At 40.3% G+C, this 20,638-nt stretch overlaps 1 protein-coding gene across 3 annotated transcripts in view; it reads right to left on the bottom strand.

Annotated features, from left to right (window-relative positions):
* The window catches only part of GABRB1 (gamma-aminobutyric acid type A receptor subunit beta1), a 108,759-nt gene that overhangs the window by 9,290 nt on the left and 78,831 nt on the right, over positions 1-20,638 (bottom strand). For all 3 annotated transcript variants that reach the window (XR_010439828.1, XR_010439829.1, XM_064710342.1), the window contains exons 5-7: positions 17,573-17,655; positions 888-1,025; positions 628-780 (exon numbers count right to left, since the gene is read on the bottom strand). Coding sequence is in view for 1 of the 3 variants with exons in the window: in XM_064710342.1 (XP_064566412.1) it covers positions 628-780; positions 888-1,025; positions 17,573-17,655 (374 nt within the window). In the remaining 2 variants the exon portion in view is untranslated. The remainder of the gene's footprint in view (positions 1-627; positions 781-887; positions 1,026-17,572; positions 17,656-20,638) is intronic.

Genomic DNA, 20,638 nt, shown 5'->3' with positions numbered 1-20,638 from the left:
TCACAGGTCATTAGTGCATGCAGAGAATAGCTCTAGGCACAGGTGTAACAAGTTTAATTTTCAGGGAGATGGGACAAAATGGCTTTTTGGCAATAGAGCTGAAAAACATATATGCCTTAAAGCACAGACAGTGCAGAAGATCTTCATTCTTATAGGAAGTTGTAGGGAGGAAGGTGGTATGGGAAAGAACTAACTATAGGTAAACCAGATTTATTTGGTGTAAACTGGTCTATCTCCACTGATGTCAGTGGGATCTTGTGTATTCCTTCCAGTCACAGATCTGGCCTGAGAGAACACTCTTAACATCAACAGGGATTGTTCATGCAGCACAGTGTGGATACCCTAAGAAACCTGAATTGGACTTTTACAATCCAGTTTGGAAGCAAAATGTTTTCAAAAAATGCTTGCAAACCATTATGAAACAGGAAGTCAGTCAGAATCCTAACCTAAGTGTGGAGCAAGAGCTTCAGATGTAGCAAGGTCACACCTGCCTGCCTTCCTGACAAGCCTGTGCTGCTTGTGTAAGATCACAATTAATGATGCTATAACCAGCAGAATGGATTTGATGCCTGTATTTTCAAAGGGAGCAAGTGCCCACATCATTCAGTCATTTTGAGAAGAAGTTACCTAGAGCAACTCTGGCTGCAGAGGCATCATAATTGATCCAAAAAGACACCCATGACAGAATTGTGATCAGCGTGGAAGGCATGTAGGTTTGCAAAATGAAGTATCCAATATTTCTTTTAAGCCGGAAGCTAAGTGATAGTCGAGGATATGCTCCTGGAAGAAAGAAGTCATGTAATGACTAATGCCTCACAAAAGGTAGGCACTGATATTTCTGGGTTGGAGGAAGAGGGGACAACTTTTTTTAACTTGTCAGTGCTTACCTGTTGTAAATTCCACTCTCTTTGATACCATCTTGTAATCCACAATAGAAAATTGTGGGAGCTCGATGTTATTAACTCCTGTCACTGCTGACTCTCCTCCATTCCAGTAAAATTCAATATCATCAGTAGTGTATCCATCTGAAACAGAGGCACAATTTGATTATTGACTTTTCTTTTTGGTTTATTACTTTGCTTAAATAGTTCAAGTGGAAGGAGCTGCTGTTAAACAGGAATTCAGCCTTCAGTTGTGTGACATTGCTGTTACACAGAAGCCTTCTCTATGCCCTGAGGAAGATTCTAGATGTAGAAGAGGTGAAGACAAAAAACAAGGACAGAATTCATGATTAAAATTTGCTTTTTAGCTAGCTCTAATACTACTACTTTTCAGTCAGGCTTGAGCTGCTCAGTTTGCCAACAGACAGACACATCATCAGCAAAACTTTTAAACTCTCTTTGGAGGAGCTCTGACAGTAAAACCAGGTTCAGACCCCAGATTTTCATTTGATTTCCTATGCAGGATGTGACAAAATACACAGTGGGGAGCCAGTGGAGACAAAGATGATTCTAGAAGAATTAAGGTGCCTGTAGTATCACCTGACAATGTCTGTCAGAGCTGTAGGTAACCCTTTGATATTCATGAAGCATTTTATATTTTAATTAGACCATGCCATCTTTGATCTTCTGTTATCACAGAACTATTTCTTTTTTTCTCCAAAACTAGCACCTTTCTTCTGTTTCCTTTTAACAGTGATGTTGATTATTTATAATGTAATTAAAAATTAATTTGCTATTATATCACTGGAAATGTTAACATTATTGTTACCATTTTCAGAAGTATTTTGATTGAACTCAGAAGTGACTGAGTTTCAAAAAATCTTGCAATTGACAACATTTTTGAACTAATATTTAAACTGGTTCCACTTTATTGCATGTTTCTACTTTCCCCAGATATCTACCAGAGGAAAGAACATCTCATCTATTTTTAAATTTTTCCTTCAGGTGTTAGATTTAATCAGGTTTAAATCACATAACACAGATCAAATAAAAACATGTGTTTGAACTCAAACCTTTAAAAAACTTGACAGTACTTTTGCCAGTTGAACCAACTGTAGTCTTGAAGCCTCCACAGAGTTAGGAACCTATCCCTTCATATGCACAAGAAATGCAATATCAAGCTAGGGAAATTAGTCTTGAGATGTCTTTTCCTGTGATGGTGCCTGGTAATAGCCTCAGCCCTGGAAGGCTGACCACATGCAGAGCAGATCCATGGTTTCCCTGGTGACAGTCAGAGAAGCTCAAAGGATAAGATTGCTTGGAAAGTCTGCAGCTATTGAACAGCTATTTTTGATGCAAACACACAGTGATGGGCTGAACAAGGTTAAATGTTCACAAATTTTATTTCTGAACTGCTCAGTGCCATGGTGTTCAAACTATCTGAATTGCTCTGAAAACCACAGCAACTTATGTAATATGGGTTGCTGCTGCAAGCTTAAAACTGGGCTTCCCATTACTTATGCTATTTTTGTTTCAAATGACCCATGCCAGGGCTGTGACACAGAGCTCTGCATGGCTGGGTTTCATTCCTTTTTGCTGCAAAAGGTCAGGTAGCTGCTTGGTACTGAGACCTCAGTAGCTGCTTTAAAGGCTTTGCACACAAACCCCAGGGCTGACATGAGCTGCGTGTAGGGTGTGATACAGAATGGCTGAAAGTGAATGAAGACTGCTAAGACTGTTTAAAAGACCAAGACTGAGATTGGCAGGGAAGTGTTAACTTCATTTTCTTGCAAATCTGTTTTATGAAAACCTTCTCTTGAAGGATTTATCTTCTCAGAAAAGGTGGTGCAAAAGAGATGGCATTGGAACTGCCATCTCACACTGAAAGGGCATTGATTATGTGTGGACTTTGTACCACACAGATACCCTCTACAAGAGGTAATACCCATCCTTTGTCTGTAGGGGACAGAATAAAAAACAAAAGGCCATCACTACCTAAATGTTGAGCACCTACTTGCTGCAAAGTCACAGGTGAAGGTTTAGATGTGAGAATCCTGAACTCTGCCTCAGGCTTTGGAAGAAAACGACCGAAATGATCCTTCTGTTCTGTGCTGTCATCACCTGTTGCCCTTTTCACATCCTGCCCTCCAATTTAGCTCAGACTGTGCTGTTTCCTTAGGCAGTGCAGGCTGGGATCCGGGGCAGCCTCCAGTCCTCAGGAGCTCCTGACTTCCCTTGCAGCTTCTTAAGACAGCACAGCCACCCTCTGTGCAGTTTCTCTGATGTTTTGAGAGAAGAAATAATAGTTTGGCACCTTATTGGGGCTGAAATTCCCCTCCCTGAAGGTGAATTATTACTGATTTAGTTGTTAAAACCCACAAAGGTGCCAAATAAACACCTGGGATATCAGAAGGCAGATTTCAAAAAGAAAACAGGTGCAACATCCTGCAAAAAGATTGCACCATGTTACTGATACACTGTGTGGTCATGCTGGATTTTTGCAAAAGGAAATTACGTGAGTTTTGTAATGTAGACAATGTGCTTTTCCCTAGTTTTGCTCTCTATGACTTTGGCTACTAAGTGAAAAGTAGAACTAGTGGGTTATAAAGTCAACTAGCCAAAAGGAAGAGCTTGCATGTAAGACAAGCTGTCACTGCTGATAGGCCATGTTTTTAATCTCTCCAAACTTCCAAATACAATGAAAAGTGGGTCGAATGTGAGCTACTTTTTCTGAATACATCGATTTTTTTTCTTGAATTAAAGCTTCCCTAAGTTGATGGAAATTATGAGAAAGGGATAGTGATTTTTTTTACCCAGGAGCATTCACATTTTTAGAAAAGTAGTTGAGCAAAAACATCTTCCTGTGGTTTTAGGTACAGTGAACTTCAGTACATTCATTGTTTCCTTGGCAGTCATTGTAATATCTCTGCTAGACACTAACAAGGTCTAAATTCTCCCTGGGCAGTCCATTCCCTGATAGGATTGTTGCTGTGTGATGCCCTTTCCTTATGTGTTTTGCACATTGTTCTAGGTGTGTGAGGGGCATTGTTTTCATGGCTGACAGTGGCTCAGAGATGCAGGAATCTCACAGGTGATCGTGGTTCATAGGTGTCCACATGGCTTTGTTCTAGAAAACTTACAAGGGTGACAGCTGGCTGCAGGTTAAAGACAGGAATCGATCTCAGCTCAGGAGACAGATTGCTCCTTCTCTTTTTTCAAATGGACAGCGGCTTTAAGCGAGGAGCTGTAGTGATGTAAATTAAGAAACCTCCAAGTGTGGAGAAGCACTGACTGCTGGCTAGCAGGCGATGGAAATCCCTTATTTCGAGCAGCAAATGCCGTGGTGTTTACAAAGGAAGAAAAGCTGTTTCAGTAATAGGAAAAGTGAGTCTTGCCCTTGCAGTGGCCAGTGTTAATGCTGGTTTGTTCACCGAACTTATCAGTACTGCCCAGGTACTCCTTCGGCAGCTCTTTTGCTTGTAATCCTTGCCCCTCTGGGTACCTATTCATGCCACCAATTTAAATGCATAGCTTTGCTCTTGTGACGGAGAGAGCAGCACTCGCCGCTGGATCGTGATGTCCGAACACGAATTTCATACAAGTCAGAAACACCGCGGGCCCGCAGTGTTTCAGTGATGCTGACAAGAGCTGTCACGGGCCGGACGGGAGAACACCGGATAACGCCGACAGAACACCGGAGAACACCGGGAGAGCGCCGGGAGAGCGCCGGGAGAGTGCCGGGAGAACGCTGGGAGAACACCGGGAGAGCGCCGGGAGAGCGCCAGGAGAACAGCGGGAGAACGCCGGGAGAACACCGGGAGAGCGCCGGGAGAGGGCCGGGAGAACACCGGGAGAGCGGCGCGGGTCCCGGGCGGGCACAGGGAGCAGCGAGCCCCGGGACCGCGCGGGGGCGCCCGCGCTACGCCTCGGGACGTTGCGGGGGATGCGCGGGGGATGCGCGGGCAGCCGAACCCCGAACCTATCCTTTGTGGAGCTGGTTTGCTCCCAGCTTCTGCAGCGAGCCTGGCCTCATTGCTGTGCTGGTGTCCCTAGCAGTCTAGCTCGCTAAATCAAGTAGTTTTCCCAGGAATTCTCCGTGTGGTTTTGTTGACCTAAATAATAACTGACCGCTAAAAATGTATTTATTTTTTTGTTGTATAATTAACAATGGTCCCTGAAAAATATTTGTTCTACTTAAGCCTTTTTTTTTTTTTGCTTGCTAGATTATTTTCCATCTTTAAAACCACTAAAAAGTACATTTAATTGCCCAGCTCGAGATATAAAACCTCTTCCTAGAAAATCTTGTCTCGAAAATAAAATACCTTAAATTAAAATTAATTAAATTAATTAAAATTAATCTTAAAATACAGCACTTAATTGCCAACTTTTTTTTTTTTTTTAAACTCGGCATCTGAGAGTTTAAGTAAGAATGCTTTGTCAGAAGTACCACAGATTTAAAAAGCAACTATATACAGACATGGCAAGAAATAGGTTATGTATAAATCTCCCTGTTCACAGAAAAAAATGCTTTAGAAATGTTGCTGACATTGTGATTTAGCCAAGTTTAACAGTGTATAGGATGTCACCAGGCTGTTCTGTTTTACACTGCAGCACTTCTCAAATATCTCTGGGATAAGTGAGGATGTGTGTTACATTCACAAACACAGATCATGGTTCCACTATCATTAGCAATTCAATGGAGATGTCCAAACAGAATCCCTTTTCCCTTCTGATTCTCTGGGGCAGGGGAGCAGGTAGCTCTGAAACACCCAGCAGCAACATTCTTCCTTCGGATCTAAACAGGGCTTTCAAAAGGCTACAGCAATTCTGTGTGCACAAATCTGTTGGCCCTGGATAAGGACAGGGTCCTTAGGCTGAGGTTGAGACTGTACCCCAAACCTCTTCCATTCCTCCTGGATTGTGTCTTTCCTTAACAACTTAAGTCTTTGTTGCTAAATGTCTTACTTTTTTTTTTTTGTTATTATTCCTATGATTGTATTCAAACAGGAAGATAACTCATTCCTTCCACACACCACCAAGGCAGTCCGTACAGTGGTAAGTATATTGTGCTATTGAATCTTAAATAATCTTAAATCTGACTTGTGACTGGGGCACCACACATCTGAAGATATGTTTTGGAAATCAGTGTAACTAGTTAACATTAAGGTGATAGAAAAGATTTCCTGCCACTTGTGTTTGAGTGTGTATTTGCATGTATAAGGTACTTTTTTCTTCCACTGAGAAATATTTTTTGTTTTTCCTGGGGATATGAGTTAGCCTTAGCAACACTGGCTCTAATGAAACTTGGTTACTTTTACTTGCTGGAGTACTAAACATTGTCAGTTATTTAAGAAGGTTTCTCAAATAAAAATAAATTTTATGTATGCGGCAATCTGTTCCACCCAGTTGGAGACATAACTTCCTATCCATTAGAAGAGGAAAATAAACATTATTACAGCATAAAGTCACTCTTGCAAGATCCTAATCTAGTTCAAAGAGTGAATTATAACCTTGCCTTAATTTGCAAGTACCTTTAATGTTGGTTCAGTTTTACTTGTTATCATTTTTTTGCCAGTGAGACTTGACACAAACCTGAAAGTCCCGTGGGAGAGACATTATTTGGTTTTGCTTAATATCTGTTTAATGGCTAACACAGCAGGACTTGTCTGTATCACTGTGCCTCAACAGAGGGAAATTAGGAATTCTGGGTAAGTAGTCAAACTTGTATTGAAAATGCCTTCCAGCTAATTTGGCTCCTTCTACTGGACTATGCCAGTGATGGCAAAGGAACTTAAAGGCTAAAATAAATATAATGTAATGAACAATCAGAAACACATCGATATGTTTTAGCTAGCATGGCTTTCATGTGCAAGAGCATCTCCTGTAAGGCATACTGATATTTTTGTTTCCTGTTCACTAGTAAGAATTTAATTCTCATTAGCTATGGAAAAAAACCCCAAAAAACCAAAAAAACTAAAGAATTATTAGGAAAGGGAAGCAAATGCAAAATTCTTTGTTTGCATTTCCATATACATTCCAATTCACGTTGTGCTATTTCATGGAGTTTCCTTTCTTTGTCCAAAATAGCAATCCTAAATTGACTAGAATGAAGGACACACTTGATTCCAGTGAAGAAAGGACCTGTCTGAGTAAAGATTCTTTAGCCTGGAGGCAAGGTGGCTGATAAAAAGCCTGGAAGATCCTAAGTTAACATGGTGAGTTTGAAGAGCACATGATTATTTACAGGCCATCAGACTTTCTGACCAAGAAAACAACAAATCATATCTACTGGCTAGTTTGAAAGAAATAAAGAGAAATTCAGCATACAGATAAACTGCAGAAATCACTCATTGACATGAATGTCCTTAGTTTCTGCTTGTTCAAAAGCTGTCATAGAATCACAGAATAAAAATCTATCCAGGATGTTAAGTATGATACTATTTCTGACTGGATGTAGCAAAGGGCAGGACACTCACTGGAGATGCATACTGAGGAACTACCAGCACAAGTGTCCTAGGCTCTGTTCTACCTTCATTGATATGTTCTGCTGGCCACTCTCAGACACAAGATAATGGTTAAGACTGACACTTGATCTAAGACAGTACAACATTAGGGTCTGACATGTTCCAGTGCAGCCTGATTTACCCATCTCATTTCTTTCACCTTTACAATACTTTCCTTTCATCACTGCAGTGATGACTTTTAGCCTGATGTTAAGGGTCTCTGACTCTACACATCTCTGTGTAATTCCTGTAAATCAAACTGTGATTAAAAAGTCTTGTTCATGCCCACACATTCTGTGTAGTAATAAGCAGCCTGCCCATAGTAGCTTAGAGGCCAAGATGTCATTGACAACTCTGAAGTTCCTTATATTCAGGTTAGTGAGCAGTGCCAGTGAACAAATTTGGACTTGAATAATTTTGATGACCTATTGTCTAAAAAATTTCCACCAGTAATATATTGATGTAAAACATTTTTTAAGAAAGCAGGCAAGCAGTATGTGTTCATGACTGGTGTCCTCTTGTGCAGCCCAGATGCTTGTGTAATTGTACATGTAATATGTACAAGGACAGGTCAGCTCTGACACACACATCATGCATCAGTTTCTACAGAATTTTAGCAAGTTTCTCATCTTATAAGTTAGTTTGAGTGGCTCTGAAGCATGAAATTTTAAGATGGCACTTTAGTTACTTTGGTAGTTACATATGCCGAGGAACATTTTGTTTAATTGCTTCCACATTTCCCACTCATTTGTCTGAATCCTCTTCTCTTGTGGGGTTGAAACCACCAAAGTTCTGAAGTCACACTGTCATGTTCTTGTCTAAAGACTTGTCAACAGTGATTAGTGCAGGAGCTATGCATGAGAAGGTTAACCCAAAGGGTCTCCTTGCCTTGCATGCCATTTCACTTGCTGGTGGTACCAGACTGTGCTTGAGAGCCTGGGACTGGAAAGAGAGGATTTGTTTCTTTCTAGTAGCAAATGTCAGAAATCTCAGCCATCTTCGCTTCCTGTCATCCTGAGATGCCTTTTTCCTGAATCTGTTTAGATCTTTCTGCTTCTCCCTTTCTTATTCTTCTTTTGAGTGGAGTCACTACTGGTTACCAGCTGTATCTCAACTGGCAGAAAGGTGAGCCAAAGATCCTGACCTCTTCTGGAGAGGTTTGATTGCTTTTATTTGCCCTCTTTCTTTTTTCCTTCTAACCTTTATTCTCCTCTGGTTTGATGAGGAGGAAGTAAATATCCATTTTCAGGAGCAGCAAAATGCAGACCACACACTGTTTCTACTCTAGTCCCACCAGCACAGGGAGTGCTGGACTCAGGATGAAAGACCTTGGCATGCTGAGAGAGACCTGCCCTCTCCTGAAAGCCTCATGCAATCCTTCACCTTGTTTGCTAACTCAAAGGACTTCCACACCTTCACACAAACCTGACAAAGGTACCTTGCGTGCTGTGCTGTCAGGAACACATTTTATACAGAATTTGTAAGTCCAATGCAAATCCTTTTTCAACCCCACCAGTTTCTTCCTTCCTCTTTTTTTTTCTCATTTGAGCTGCTGTACAATAGATGACTGATAGACTGAGCCATAATCCTAGAAGTTTTTTTCTGACTTGAGTTGCTTTACAAAGTTAAAAAGGGAACAACACTATTTATAAGCACATTATGTAAACATTAGCAACAGAGGTTCAGCTGCTTAGCATTCAATTAATTTAGTTCAGTCAATATTGCATGGTACACAGTTTTGTCTGCTCATATTGTAAACACATCTTGCCCTTGAGCACTTCATTTGACTAATTAAGATCTACTTCTAAGTGCTCTCATTCTGTTGCCAGGCAGACTCGCCCAACTTTAGATACAGCTGTTGTACTTGGTGAAAAAAGCATTTAAAATCCAGGTCCACCTGGTTGGTGATCTAGTGGGTCAAGCCAAAACCTGCTCATCTTTAAGGCAGTAGGGTCTCTGCTTTCCACAGGACTCAGACTGGAGATGAATCAGGACATTGTATGTTTCCTACCTATGTCAGCATGTCTTATACAAGTACACATATTTCTGTGCAATATTGTGTTCCCACCTGAGACAGTGAAAACCCTTTTAAAATTTTAATTATTTAATGCAGGTGCATAAAGTTTTTCAGAGAGTTAAATGTAGAAATTTGGGAAATGGATTTGTAGAATGAATTTGTCTCATCCTTCTCACGAGACTAGAAATGAAACAAAAGTTTTTAAAACACCTTTCAGTTGCTCCATCTCTAACTCAAAAAAAAAGTATTGTCCAACATGGAACCAAGTAGAAATCCACTGTACTTGGGCGTTTTAAGATAATTTTAAGATAAGTCATCTTCCCACTGGGATTTGAGGCATTGTGTTTTGTTATTTGTATTACTGCAGTGTCAAGAAGTCATATATATAGATCAAGACAGAGAAGGGATAGGCACTGAGTAGATAATTTCTCAAGATTTATAATATCTGTAAATACAGATGCATTGGGGGAAAGGCTTCATTTTTACAAACTGAAGCAAATCCATGAGTACCAGAATCTTCCTGTTTGTTCTGGGTTTTTTTCTTCTATACAGCAATTCACACCTTGGCAGAAGACACCTTGTCTTGAAATATTTAAACAATACTTATGACTGTGCCATTCTACTGTGCCATTCTAGAATAACTGTATTGTCTCAAAGCACAGTTATTACAGCGACCTTAGACGGTCACTGTGGTGAGAGAAGGACGAGAATCTTGTTTCTTGATCAAAAGGCTGATTTATTGATATAGGATATATAATACATTATAACTATACTAAAAGGAAGAAAAAGAGAGGTTGCAGAGAGCAGCTATGCTAAGAATAGAATAGAAAGAATGAATAACAAAGAATGAATAACAAAGGGAATCTGTCCCTGAGCTGCTCCTGTGATTGGCCTTTAATGGTACACAAAGAAGATGAGCCAATCACAGGGACACCTGCTACATTTCACAACAGCTGATAACAATTGTTTACATTCTTCTTCAGGGGCCCTTTGCTTCCCAGAAGGACAAATCTCAAAGAAAGGATTTCTATGAAGAAATGTCTGCGACACACAGTATACCAGCTTTTCCAAGATTGTTATATTACCAGGTGCAAAGATTATTTTTCCTTCAGCTCTGACTGCAGAAATACAGACTCATCTAAGAGCACAGATGCTTCTGGAGAAGTCAGCCCTTCCTCCAAATGAATCCTTAATTATTTTTTAAAGCAATCTAAGCTTTTCCTTTTGCTGTTGCCCTGGCCTGACGAGTCTCAGAGGCTGAGGACTGAGACTTGATGAGGTTGTGCTGGGAACTGACTCAGCTCCAGCTTTCCTGTCCTCTGTGGTCACCAGGGGACACTCTGGGTCACATATTGGGACTTCTGAGATTACTGAGATGACACTAAACAAGAAGAGCAGTCGGTGAAAATAACTCTGCATTCCTCTGTGTGTAATTAAAAAGTGCTTAAGACAGTCCAAGCTTTGCTCATCTTCAATTTCATATGCTCATGTTCTGGAATTGTTGAATGTCAAATATTTGCTAATAAAATCTATGCATCCATATAAAGACAAGCTATCCATCTTTTTGAAAATAAAATGTGAAAGTCATATAGACTAAACTATCTGCATCTGAGTAACTTGTAAATTTGTGTGAAGTGTAAAAATACATTCTGAAAGTGACATAACTGATTTATAGTCCTCTGGGGAAAGAAATATTTCCAAAGTGTGGAAACAGAGCAGTCACTGTGGCTTAACACTAGTGTGCTGTGAAGAATGAATTATTTTAGCTCAGTGGCTGACTTAAAAGATGAGTGGTAAGGAATGACACAAACTGAGCCAAAAATACATTTTAACTTTTGATGTGAAAAAAAAAAAAAAAGGAAGCATGCAGTCCTACTTGGCTAATTTCTCAGTTTCAATATCAACAAGCTATTTGTGAATCTGCCTCTCAAAGTATCTAAAAAACAACTTGCTCAGCTTCACAGCTCTGTGCTAGTCGTTGTGTTCCTGTGATGTTTAAATCGACTGCTGTGGATGCTCATGCTGTAACTTTAAAATCTCTCTTGTTTTGCTGCCAGCATGTTCTCTGCAGCTCAGAAGGATGGCATGTCAGAAGTTAATGTGGATCCACAGATTGTTGTGTGCATGCAGAGTCTCCACGGGCAATCCTTCTGAGAGTGCATTTGCAATGACACCAGCTCAGTATGAATATTCTGCATAGGGTATATGGAGTAACCTAGGCTCTATTATCTAAATGCCTTAATAAATTATAAAGTGAGTTTCAAATTGCAAAATATGTTGCCTAGAGAGTAGTCATTTTGCGATGCCAGTGGGCAGTATAATGGGATAACTTGGCAGCCTTTTGTGCTGATCTCCATTCCTGCTCTGCTCTTGCTGGGGTGTTTTGTATGGTACTGTCTTGCTTGTTTTATGAGTATGCTGTGATAAAACATGCTTTTCTGTGTCCTGCTGTTGCCTATTCTTTTGTTAGGCTTTGTGGGAGCTTGACCATGGCATTTGATTCAGGGGCAGAGTCTTTGTGAAATAAAGTGATTTGTGCATGTCAGAGCACAGGCAGCAATGGGAGTACAGCAGGCATGGATGGAGACCCACCTGCACACTGGTGAGTTGGGAAAGCTGTCAATAGGATGACATGCTAAGAACATCCTATCATTTACAGCTGGCACATTAGGTGAAGATGGGCAGACAGGAACCCTTCTGACTTTTTCATTCAGACAGTTTGCATTGCATTGCACTGTTTGAATGAGATGAGTTTTGGAACCTCTGTCTTGCTCCTCTTAGTCCACCAAGTTTGGAAGAAATTTAAAGCTGAATATGTATTTTAGAACACTTAAAGGAATTGGCCAGAAGCAGAAGAAAGTTTTTATTCCCAGTGTTATGCTGTAACAACCAGAGACAAGTCAAAGTGGAGAAAATGAGTGGTTTTTTTTACCCAGGGTTTACAGGACCTGTGGAAAGCAACACATTCCAGAGAACAGGTTTATGGCTGACAGGTCTCATGGGAGAGCTGGGGCAGTCTGGCAGGAGAGTGAGTGAGAGAAGCTCTTCATTTACAGATGTGAAAAACCTAAGCAACTGGTACTGGGGGGCTGTACTCTTTAGGAACATCAGAAATAGAAGCTCTTAAAAAAGGCATTGGGTTCATCCTCCTTCCAGAGTTTTTCTTTTTAATTGGGAAGGGGCCTTGCAACTGGCTTTTAGAATACTCTGAGCAGCAAGCTCCTTTGAGAAAGGAGAAATTATGCTTTCTGTGGAACCAATTTGATATGCTTGGTGAGAGGCAGGATGAGATCAGATGCCCTTTTAGTGGTTTTGGATACTTTAGGGACAATATATAAGTGGATCCAGCTCAAAGCTCTTGCTGCCTCAGGTATGAGAACAGCAATATTCATTAGTGAATTTTTATTGCTAGGCATGAATAAATTACTGGATATCTGGTGCCTGCAGATAGGCAAAGGAAAAGCTGTATGGGAAAGCTTGGATTTAAGACAGGTTTTTCATCTCTAAAAAAAAATCCCTATTTGTTTGAGGTGTAAGTTCTTACATCCTTGGTAGCTCAAATGCAGCCATACCCTGGATCAATGCAATCTTGTCTCAAGCAGAGATCTGTGATAAATCTGTTCAAATCTCATTCCCTCAGCCGGCTCTGTGCCAACAAAGGTGATAATGAATGTTTAGGTATGAACTCAGTTGTTTTTTTCCTGGCAACAAACTATGTAGAGGTTCAAGTGGAACATTTTATTGATTTACTTTAATATCACTCTAAGTTGGTTGTGCTTTCATAGAAGCATTACAGGTATTTAGTATTAGATCTATTTCTATATGAAGAAGGGACAGCCATAAAACAATGGAATTGAAATAGAATTGCCATTTCTTATACTGTAGCCAACTGAATAAATCTTCCTCTTTTCCCCAAGTATCTCTGTTAGGGTTTCTGTGGGCTTGTTCAGTTCACCCATTCAAGTGGTTTCTAAGGGTGCTGCTGACAAAGCTAATACACAGTTCAGTGTTGCAGTGTTGATCCCTGAATCCTGCTGCAGCATTAACTGTTGTCATAGAGACACAGATTTTTGAGTCCAAAGGGACAGTTTTGATAGTCAGCTCAGACCTGTTGTAAAACACATAGTAGCTTGCCAATAAGTAAATAACTTTGCCAAACTGGAGCACAGCTGGTCCCTCCCTCTCCTGTGACAGTGAAACACATTTCACTGAAGTTTGTGAGATGCTGCAAGTAAAACCCCAAATGGGGTTTTAATTTATTGTAAGAGTGATGCTGTCAGCACACATTTTTTTCAGATGAGTGAAAGCCAGGTGCAAGCTTACTCCACAAGATCCTGCTGCTACTGTGCTACTGGCAGCCTCAGAGGAACAAAGAATATTAAAACAATACCAGTATTCTGTCTTACCCTCTAGGTAGTGCAGTGAGGTTAGCACTTGTAAAGAAGGATGCTAGAGTGGGGCAGTTGTATGCAGTCAGAAGTCTCTGACAATCTCTGGGTGATATAATTGTAGCATTTTGATGCTGCCATCCCTGGTTGTTTGCCTCCTTCTACTTGTTCCTTTATCAGCTGTGTGTCCGCACCCATGCAAGTCCCGAGCCTGTGGTGGCTGCTGCCAGGAACAGTGGACTTGTGCCAAGGCACTGGGTTCTGAACTGCCATAGCAGGCGTAGCCCTTGCCAAAGGCTACCTGATACAGCAGAACTAACAGCTGGGGGATTTAACATCTTAAATTGCCAAGCTGACATCCATCAGAGCTCATGTGAGAGTGCCAAGCAGTCTGTGTAACCTCCAGCCAAATACTAAATCTCCTCTTTCCCAGTGCATGCTAATCTGTGAGAAATGGATTGTTACAGATCCCAGCTCCACTGATGAAGCAGGTCCAGTTATAAAGTCCCTTGAGTCTGTACACAGAAGTTTCCAGTGGCCATTGTGGTATTAGACACTGGAACAAGTGCAAAATGTCTGATATTGTCTCCCCATTTTCCACTGCAGAATTTGGAATAAGGTGAACTGGTTGGGTAAAGCTGTGAAAAATGTGTATGAAGGAACATGTGCAGCCAAAATGCTCCCCTCCTAAATGTATACATTTCTCTTGTTGTCAGCCATGCATACATAGGTTCTGCAGTCCTGTAAGATAGCTTTAGGAAAGCTGGAAATGCAATTTTTTCATGAAAATAATCTGCTGGCTCAATGTGCACATGCATTATCCATGACTTTGCTGTGCTGCTGGAGAGGTTTGATAATTGTGCAGTGTTTGGTTCCTTGTGCTCTTTTCCATTCCCGTGTCACGCAGCTGTTTTGCTGCTATTTGCAATGCCTGAAATTACTCACTGTTAAGTATTAATAAGGAACAATTCTTGTCACTTTAGGTTTTCAGGGACTGTCTTTGGCTAATTACCACAGCATCCCTACAAGAAGAAATGAGTCAGTGCCTTTCTGCTCACAAGTAGTGCAATGTTCATCTATTCTTTGACAAATTAATCTATGGGACTTCCTGGTTCCTCTGGAACATGCTCCTTCTGTGGCAGGAGTAAGTCACCCTTAAAAACTCATGAGAACCCAAAAGAGAGCCAGGTTGTGTGTGCTTCAGCATTGGTGCTCTGTGGCATTGCTGCACAGCTGCACAGCTGTTGTGGATGCCTTGGGGAGCACTCAGGTTTTGGAGGGGAAAATGTGCCTCCAGCTGGCTTGTTTTAGAAATGGGGAAGCACCCTGGGACTCTCTGAGAAGCCACTTGCCTGCCAGCCTTTGGGAATGAAGGAAGTCCTGCAGCTCTCACAGTACAAAGTACTGCTCTGGAAGCTGGTGCCACATGGGTTAAGCCACAAAACTCTGCACAGTATACAAATGAACAAGCCCACTTTCCAGTGCTTTCAAAATGGTTTGGCAGTGCACATCCTGCACAGTATGTCTAGTGGTGAGAAATGGTGCTTGCTATTGCAGACTTGCTTAGTGACTACAGCACGACCTTTCTTGGCCCTTTTACTTAAGGAATAGTTCTGTCCTGGGGTTTATTGAATTCCTGTCTGTCCCAAAATTGCGGTGGATAAGCCTTTCTATCAGAGACATTTTTTAACCAAAAAAAAAAAAAAACCAGTTTTATTTTCAACCTAGTTCTGTGAACATTCTATACTGGCACAATAGAAACAGAACAGAAGATCAGTAGCTGAAGGGTGATGCAGGAGCTGGAAGGAGAGCTTGAAGGTGGGAATCTTATCAACTGGTTCTGTCATGGAAGCAAATGGCACATGCCTAACACACATGGCATGAGCAGAGAAGCCATGGTCATGGTTATCACCCCTTTATTCACCTTATTTCATTCTGTCCCCTCATTATTCTCAAGGGGATTAGTTGGCACTACGGAGTGCAGAGTACTCTGGACAAGTGGCTTACTTGTACTCAAATGCCTAAGAAAGAAGCAGGCAGCTTGGCCTTCAGAACTCTATTCTTCCATATATGATGTCCTGGTTTAGGGCACCCCAGGCCATATGATCCATAATTTTCAAGTATTTTAGACATGCAGAATAGAAGAAACTGTGGTGCATTAGAAGGTATGTTTTAGGTGGAAAATTGTCAAAGACACCAGTGCCCCTGACACATCTACTACTTGTGGGCTTCCAGTAGCAGGTAAGCATATCTGTGCTTTTGGAAAATGATTCTGTTGTTAGTAGAACTGACCTAAATACTCATGAGAAGAAATTGACTCTCCAATGTTGACCTGTTGCAAATTGTGATCACCTCAACAAGTCTTAACGTATCAACATATGCATCTCTGGAGACATGAATTATTTATACAAGTGTTCAAAAGGTCTGAAAAGCAATTTTCTTTTGGGCATGTGTGACTGGCCACATGAATGACATGGTATTCTCTCATCCCTGGTTGAGTTAGCATTTTAATTGCTTATTCCATCTGATGCTAATTTTGATTCTTGATGAGGTCTCAGTGGTAGTACTAAATCCATTCTCACTGAGAACATTTATCCCTACAAATCTTCATTTATGTGAGAGCTTGTGAAAAGAGAGGTACAAACCAGTAAAGTGTCAGTCTAATTTCATTATTTGGGCTGATATATGCTAGCTGATAAACGCTTACCTACTTTCATCATCTTCTGTCATGACTGAGCTGGGGACTTCAAATCAACTACCTCCCAACAAATAAACTAGGTATGTGTTCAATATGAATGCAACTTCACTATTGTCACACATTTTGGTTGCTGTGGTATTGTATATATATCCGTTTCCTCTGCTAATCAGATGGAAAAGTGACTGAGGAGAAGTGTTATGCACTATATTTTGAAAATCAAGTCTTGACTCATTCTCCAAATGCATCCATTACATACCTTAATAAGTTTAAGCCAGAAGATGAGCCAAGCAGCAGCAAGGAAGAAAAAGGTTTTGTGCCAAAAATGGGCAAGGGACTGCAAAGCCCTAGTATGTGAAGACAACCATGCATCTTAACAAGCAACTGTAAAGTGGTGGATTGTGACACTTGGACTGAGTTTTGAACAAGCAGAAAGGGACTGGGGGGATCAGTAGCAAGATGGGAAACACTGAAAAGGGAAGCTACATGGCCAGCATAATAAAGATTATTTTAAAAAGCCTTACAGGCACTTCTCTAACAGCTACCATCATAAAATAAAGAGACAATAACAAAAATTTGTAAATGCATGCTGTGTTCCTATGCTCATGGAAGACAGTGACAAAGCTCTCATTAACCTTGGAGCTGAAGGATCAAGTTATTTCCTTTTATAACCTCCAAATGATTTGGTAACAGCAATTGATCAATCCTGCCAGAACCACGTGGGACAGATGTCAATCTAGATGTTAGAGAAGAATGTGCTAAGGTGAAGTAATTAATCCAGGTTCAGCAGTGCTTGGGCACTGAAGATGGACAGTGCTTGACTGCTGTCCTCTGAGCTAATCTTCAAAAAATATCCTCCTCTTTCCTTGTCAAGAGATTTTGAAAGGCATCTTACAAACTTGGATCAACCAGTATTGTGAATGAAACTAATTTTGGCTTGTGTATTACAGAAATACATTTAGAATGTTCAGTGTGCAAGCTCACTGAACCCATAGTATTTGAACAACTTGCTCCTGTTTTGCCTAACCTCTGAATGTGGTTCAATTCTCAGCTGTCATCTGGCCAACCCTTTCCCTCCAGTAACTTACAACTTTCAATTTCTAGTGTGCAGTTTTGTTCATCCAGAGGATATCTGCGTAGATCCATCATGCAAGCAGCTGTTGTTGTGATCCTGTAAAAGGAGGGTGAAAAAACTCAATGAGACTTGAAACCATATTTTGCTTGTTTGAGATGGCAAGATTTTCTATAATGGATTTTGTGTTTGTTTAAATACAGAATGGTATCTACTTGGATTCCTGGCATGCAGCCTTTATAGAGCTTGTAAAGCATGATTAATTTATGCAGCACAGTACACTGGTTACAGCATAAAGCATAAAACTATATGCTGAACATTGTAGAGAGGATTTTGACTCAAAAGCTTCTGTGTAAAAGTGTACAGTGTTTTGAAGGACATTCAGTGAGATTTCTACTTGGACATCTTTTCTTAAATGTTCTTAATTGAGAAATCTTCAAATTGTTTAGCAAATTGTTTTATTTGTATCTCATATTGCTGATATCTTTCTTTTTCCATTTCATTATCACTTACTGCTGTTTTGTCTGATAGGTAGGTGTATTTTCATCCATGCTGTGGAATACCTGATAATACTTCATTCATTATTTTTATGCTTTCATAATCAGTTTATCATCAGCTATGATAATTGTATATCACTTCTTAAATATGGCATGAGGCAATCAAACACTAGTGAAGTATAACATCATGCAGTGGTTACTTCATGAACATTGAGAGTAACTATGATTGCAGGCTGGATATTTCAGATCCTTAGTTCTTCTATAGGGCATGTGAGTTGATATTTGGTCCCTAAAGATATTCTCCATAGCCTAAGACTTTTTGCAAGGCAGTTCCTCTCCCTTGTTAGATCATAAATCACAAGAACATCTAAAAAAATATTTGCTGATAAGTCTGTGACTGTGTGGGAGGAAGGTTAAATGACTTCATGAGGATGGGGATCAAATTTTAAAGCTCCCTTTGAGAAAGACAATTAGATCAGTGTTTTCAAACTCACAAAAGTGAGTTATCACCTTCATTTGCCTTTTTTTTTTTTTTTTTTTTGTTGATAGATGGGTTCTTAAATGCTTATAAAACTTTGGAAGTTGTGAATGGGCAAACTTGGCTTCTACTTTTATTGGTCTCTCTCCTTCTCTCTCCAAAGATTTATACCAGATAAAGGCAGATAACCTCTTTTCTTGATCTGGATTTGGTCCTGTTGTTCCAGTTCCATGTTAATGAACACCAGAGGAGCACATCTTGAGATTTTACTTTTGATGTGCTAAAAGTCAAGCACAATTACATGCTGTATTGGGGTGATAATCCTTGCTGTCACTGAACTGTCAGAAATTAAAAAGGAAAAAAAATGCCACATGCTTTATTACTGTGACATACTTCAACATTTCTTAACTCTACAAAACTCATAAGAACCAGCCCATGAAACTACTCTGGACCATGAAAATGGTACATTTATACTTTTTTTCAGACTGACTTTGTCACATTAAATAGAAATGCATGTGCCTTCACATGCATTTGCCATAGCAATGCATTTGCCATTAAAAAGGTCTTCAGCTGCAGTAGGACCCTATTTAGATTATCCATATATCAATTACACCTTACTGAGAGGCACTGAGAAGACACTCATTTGTCAGACACCTGCTTAATAACACTTAAGCTCACACATAACAATATACTAACATCAGTCACAGTTAAATGCTTTCAATGAAGGTTCCCTAGGGAGATGTTTTGTTCCCAATTAATAAACTGGCCTTTATGGTAATTTCCTTGACCTGTATCACCAGAGTGTTTTCTGAACAGAACGCTACTGTGGTGAGGCAGCACTCCCCTGCCACCTCCTCAGGCTGCTCCGTGATCTCAGGGACTCCCACTAGACTTGGCTTTTGGGCAATGAGATGAGTGCTGATGTACCTTGACCGTGCCACAAATTCTTGCATGGCTAAGGTGGGGGTGGCACTCTCTGTACCAGGGACTTCTGCTGCCTCCCCAAAGAAGGGTACAAGAGATACTCAAGAGATATGTATATCAAGAGATATACAAAGAGATACTCAGTCATCCTCTGACACCCTTGAACATTATTTACCTGGATTGTAGCCTGAGTGGAGCCGTGCTGTCGTTTTTAAGAACTCCAGTAATTACCAGCTTGGATTGCAGCCAGGATAGAAACTCACTAATGACTAAAGCCAAGCATTTTGTGACCCTCTAAGCAGCTCTTCTGGACTGCAGTGGATGCAACTCTCTCTTAGAGGGACACCTCTCAGAGCTTTGCTATACTTGCTGGACTGAAAACTCATGGTGGGACCCACACTGACACCCCCACTCCCTCTCAAGGCTCAAGTCTCACCCACAGAGAAATGACAAAGTATTTAATATGAGTATTTCATTGGATTTGAGGGTAATTTTTAACAGATATATCTTTGTAAATTTATTTAGACACAGATTGTGTCTGCAGATGTTTGTGTGTGTGAAGTGATTGAAACACACTATAGCAAGTATAGCATGAATGTTGCCATCTTGAATCTATAATGAGTCATGGACCCTCTTCTGCACCCTTACACTTTTTTCTTCCTGGTCTCTGTGCAAATTCTAAACTGATTCTACTCCAATTTTCATAGGTATGCTTCATCTTTGTAGTAAGTAACAGAGTAAACCCTTCCATAGCACTTTGTGAAGTTGTACAAATTTATATTAAACCTTCTTTTGTGAATATATTTGATAATGTTTTTTGACTCATCCTAAGCACTCATTTGTGATAACCAGAGTTTGAATGACCAGCTATTCCTAATGGCTGGGTATCTGTACTACTGACTTCTGCAGCTCTGCATATTTTACATAAGTTACATAAGAACAGCAATTAGCTATTCTTTACATCATCAATGCAAATTGATAGTGAAGTAGTAATTAATATAATTGTTTGTATCTGAAATTTAAATATTCTACACAATCTTTCCCCCTGACATTGTAATTCTGACAACTATACTGTCTTCTCCACCAGCCTGCCAACACAATATGGCTCCTCCTAAAGCTGGAGGTGCTTAAAATTTATTGAGAATCTTATGTTTCCATGAAAATAACTACATGTAATTGCAGG

The sequence above is a fragment of the Zonotrichia leucophrys genome, chromosome 4, assembly GCF_028769735.1.
Source record: "Zonotrichia leucophrys gambelii isolate GWCS_2022_RI chromosome 4, RI_Zleu_2.0, whole genome shotgun sequence".
In the NCBI taxonomy this organism is placed as follows: Eukaryota; Metazoa; Chordata; class Aves; order Passeriformes; family Passerellidae; genus Zonotrichia; species Zonotrichia leucophrys.
The sequence above is the reverse complement of the archived record's forward strand: the minus strand, read 5'-3'. Positions and strand labels throughout refer to the sequence as shown.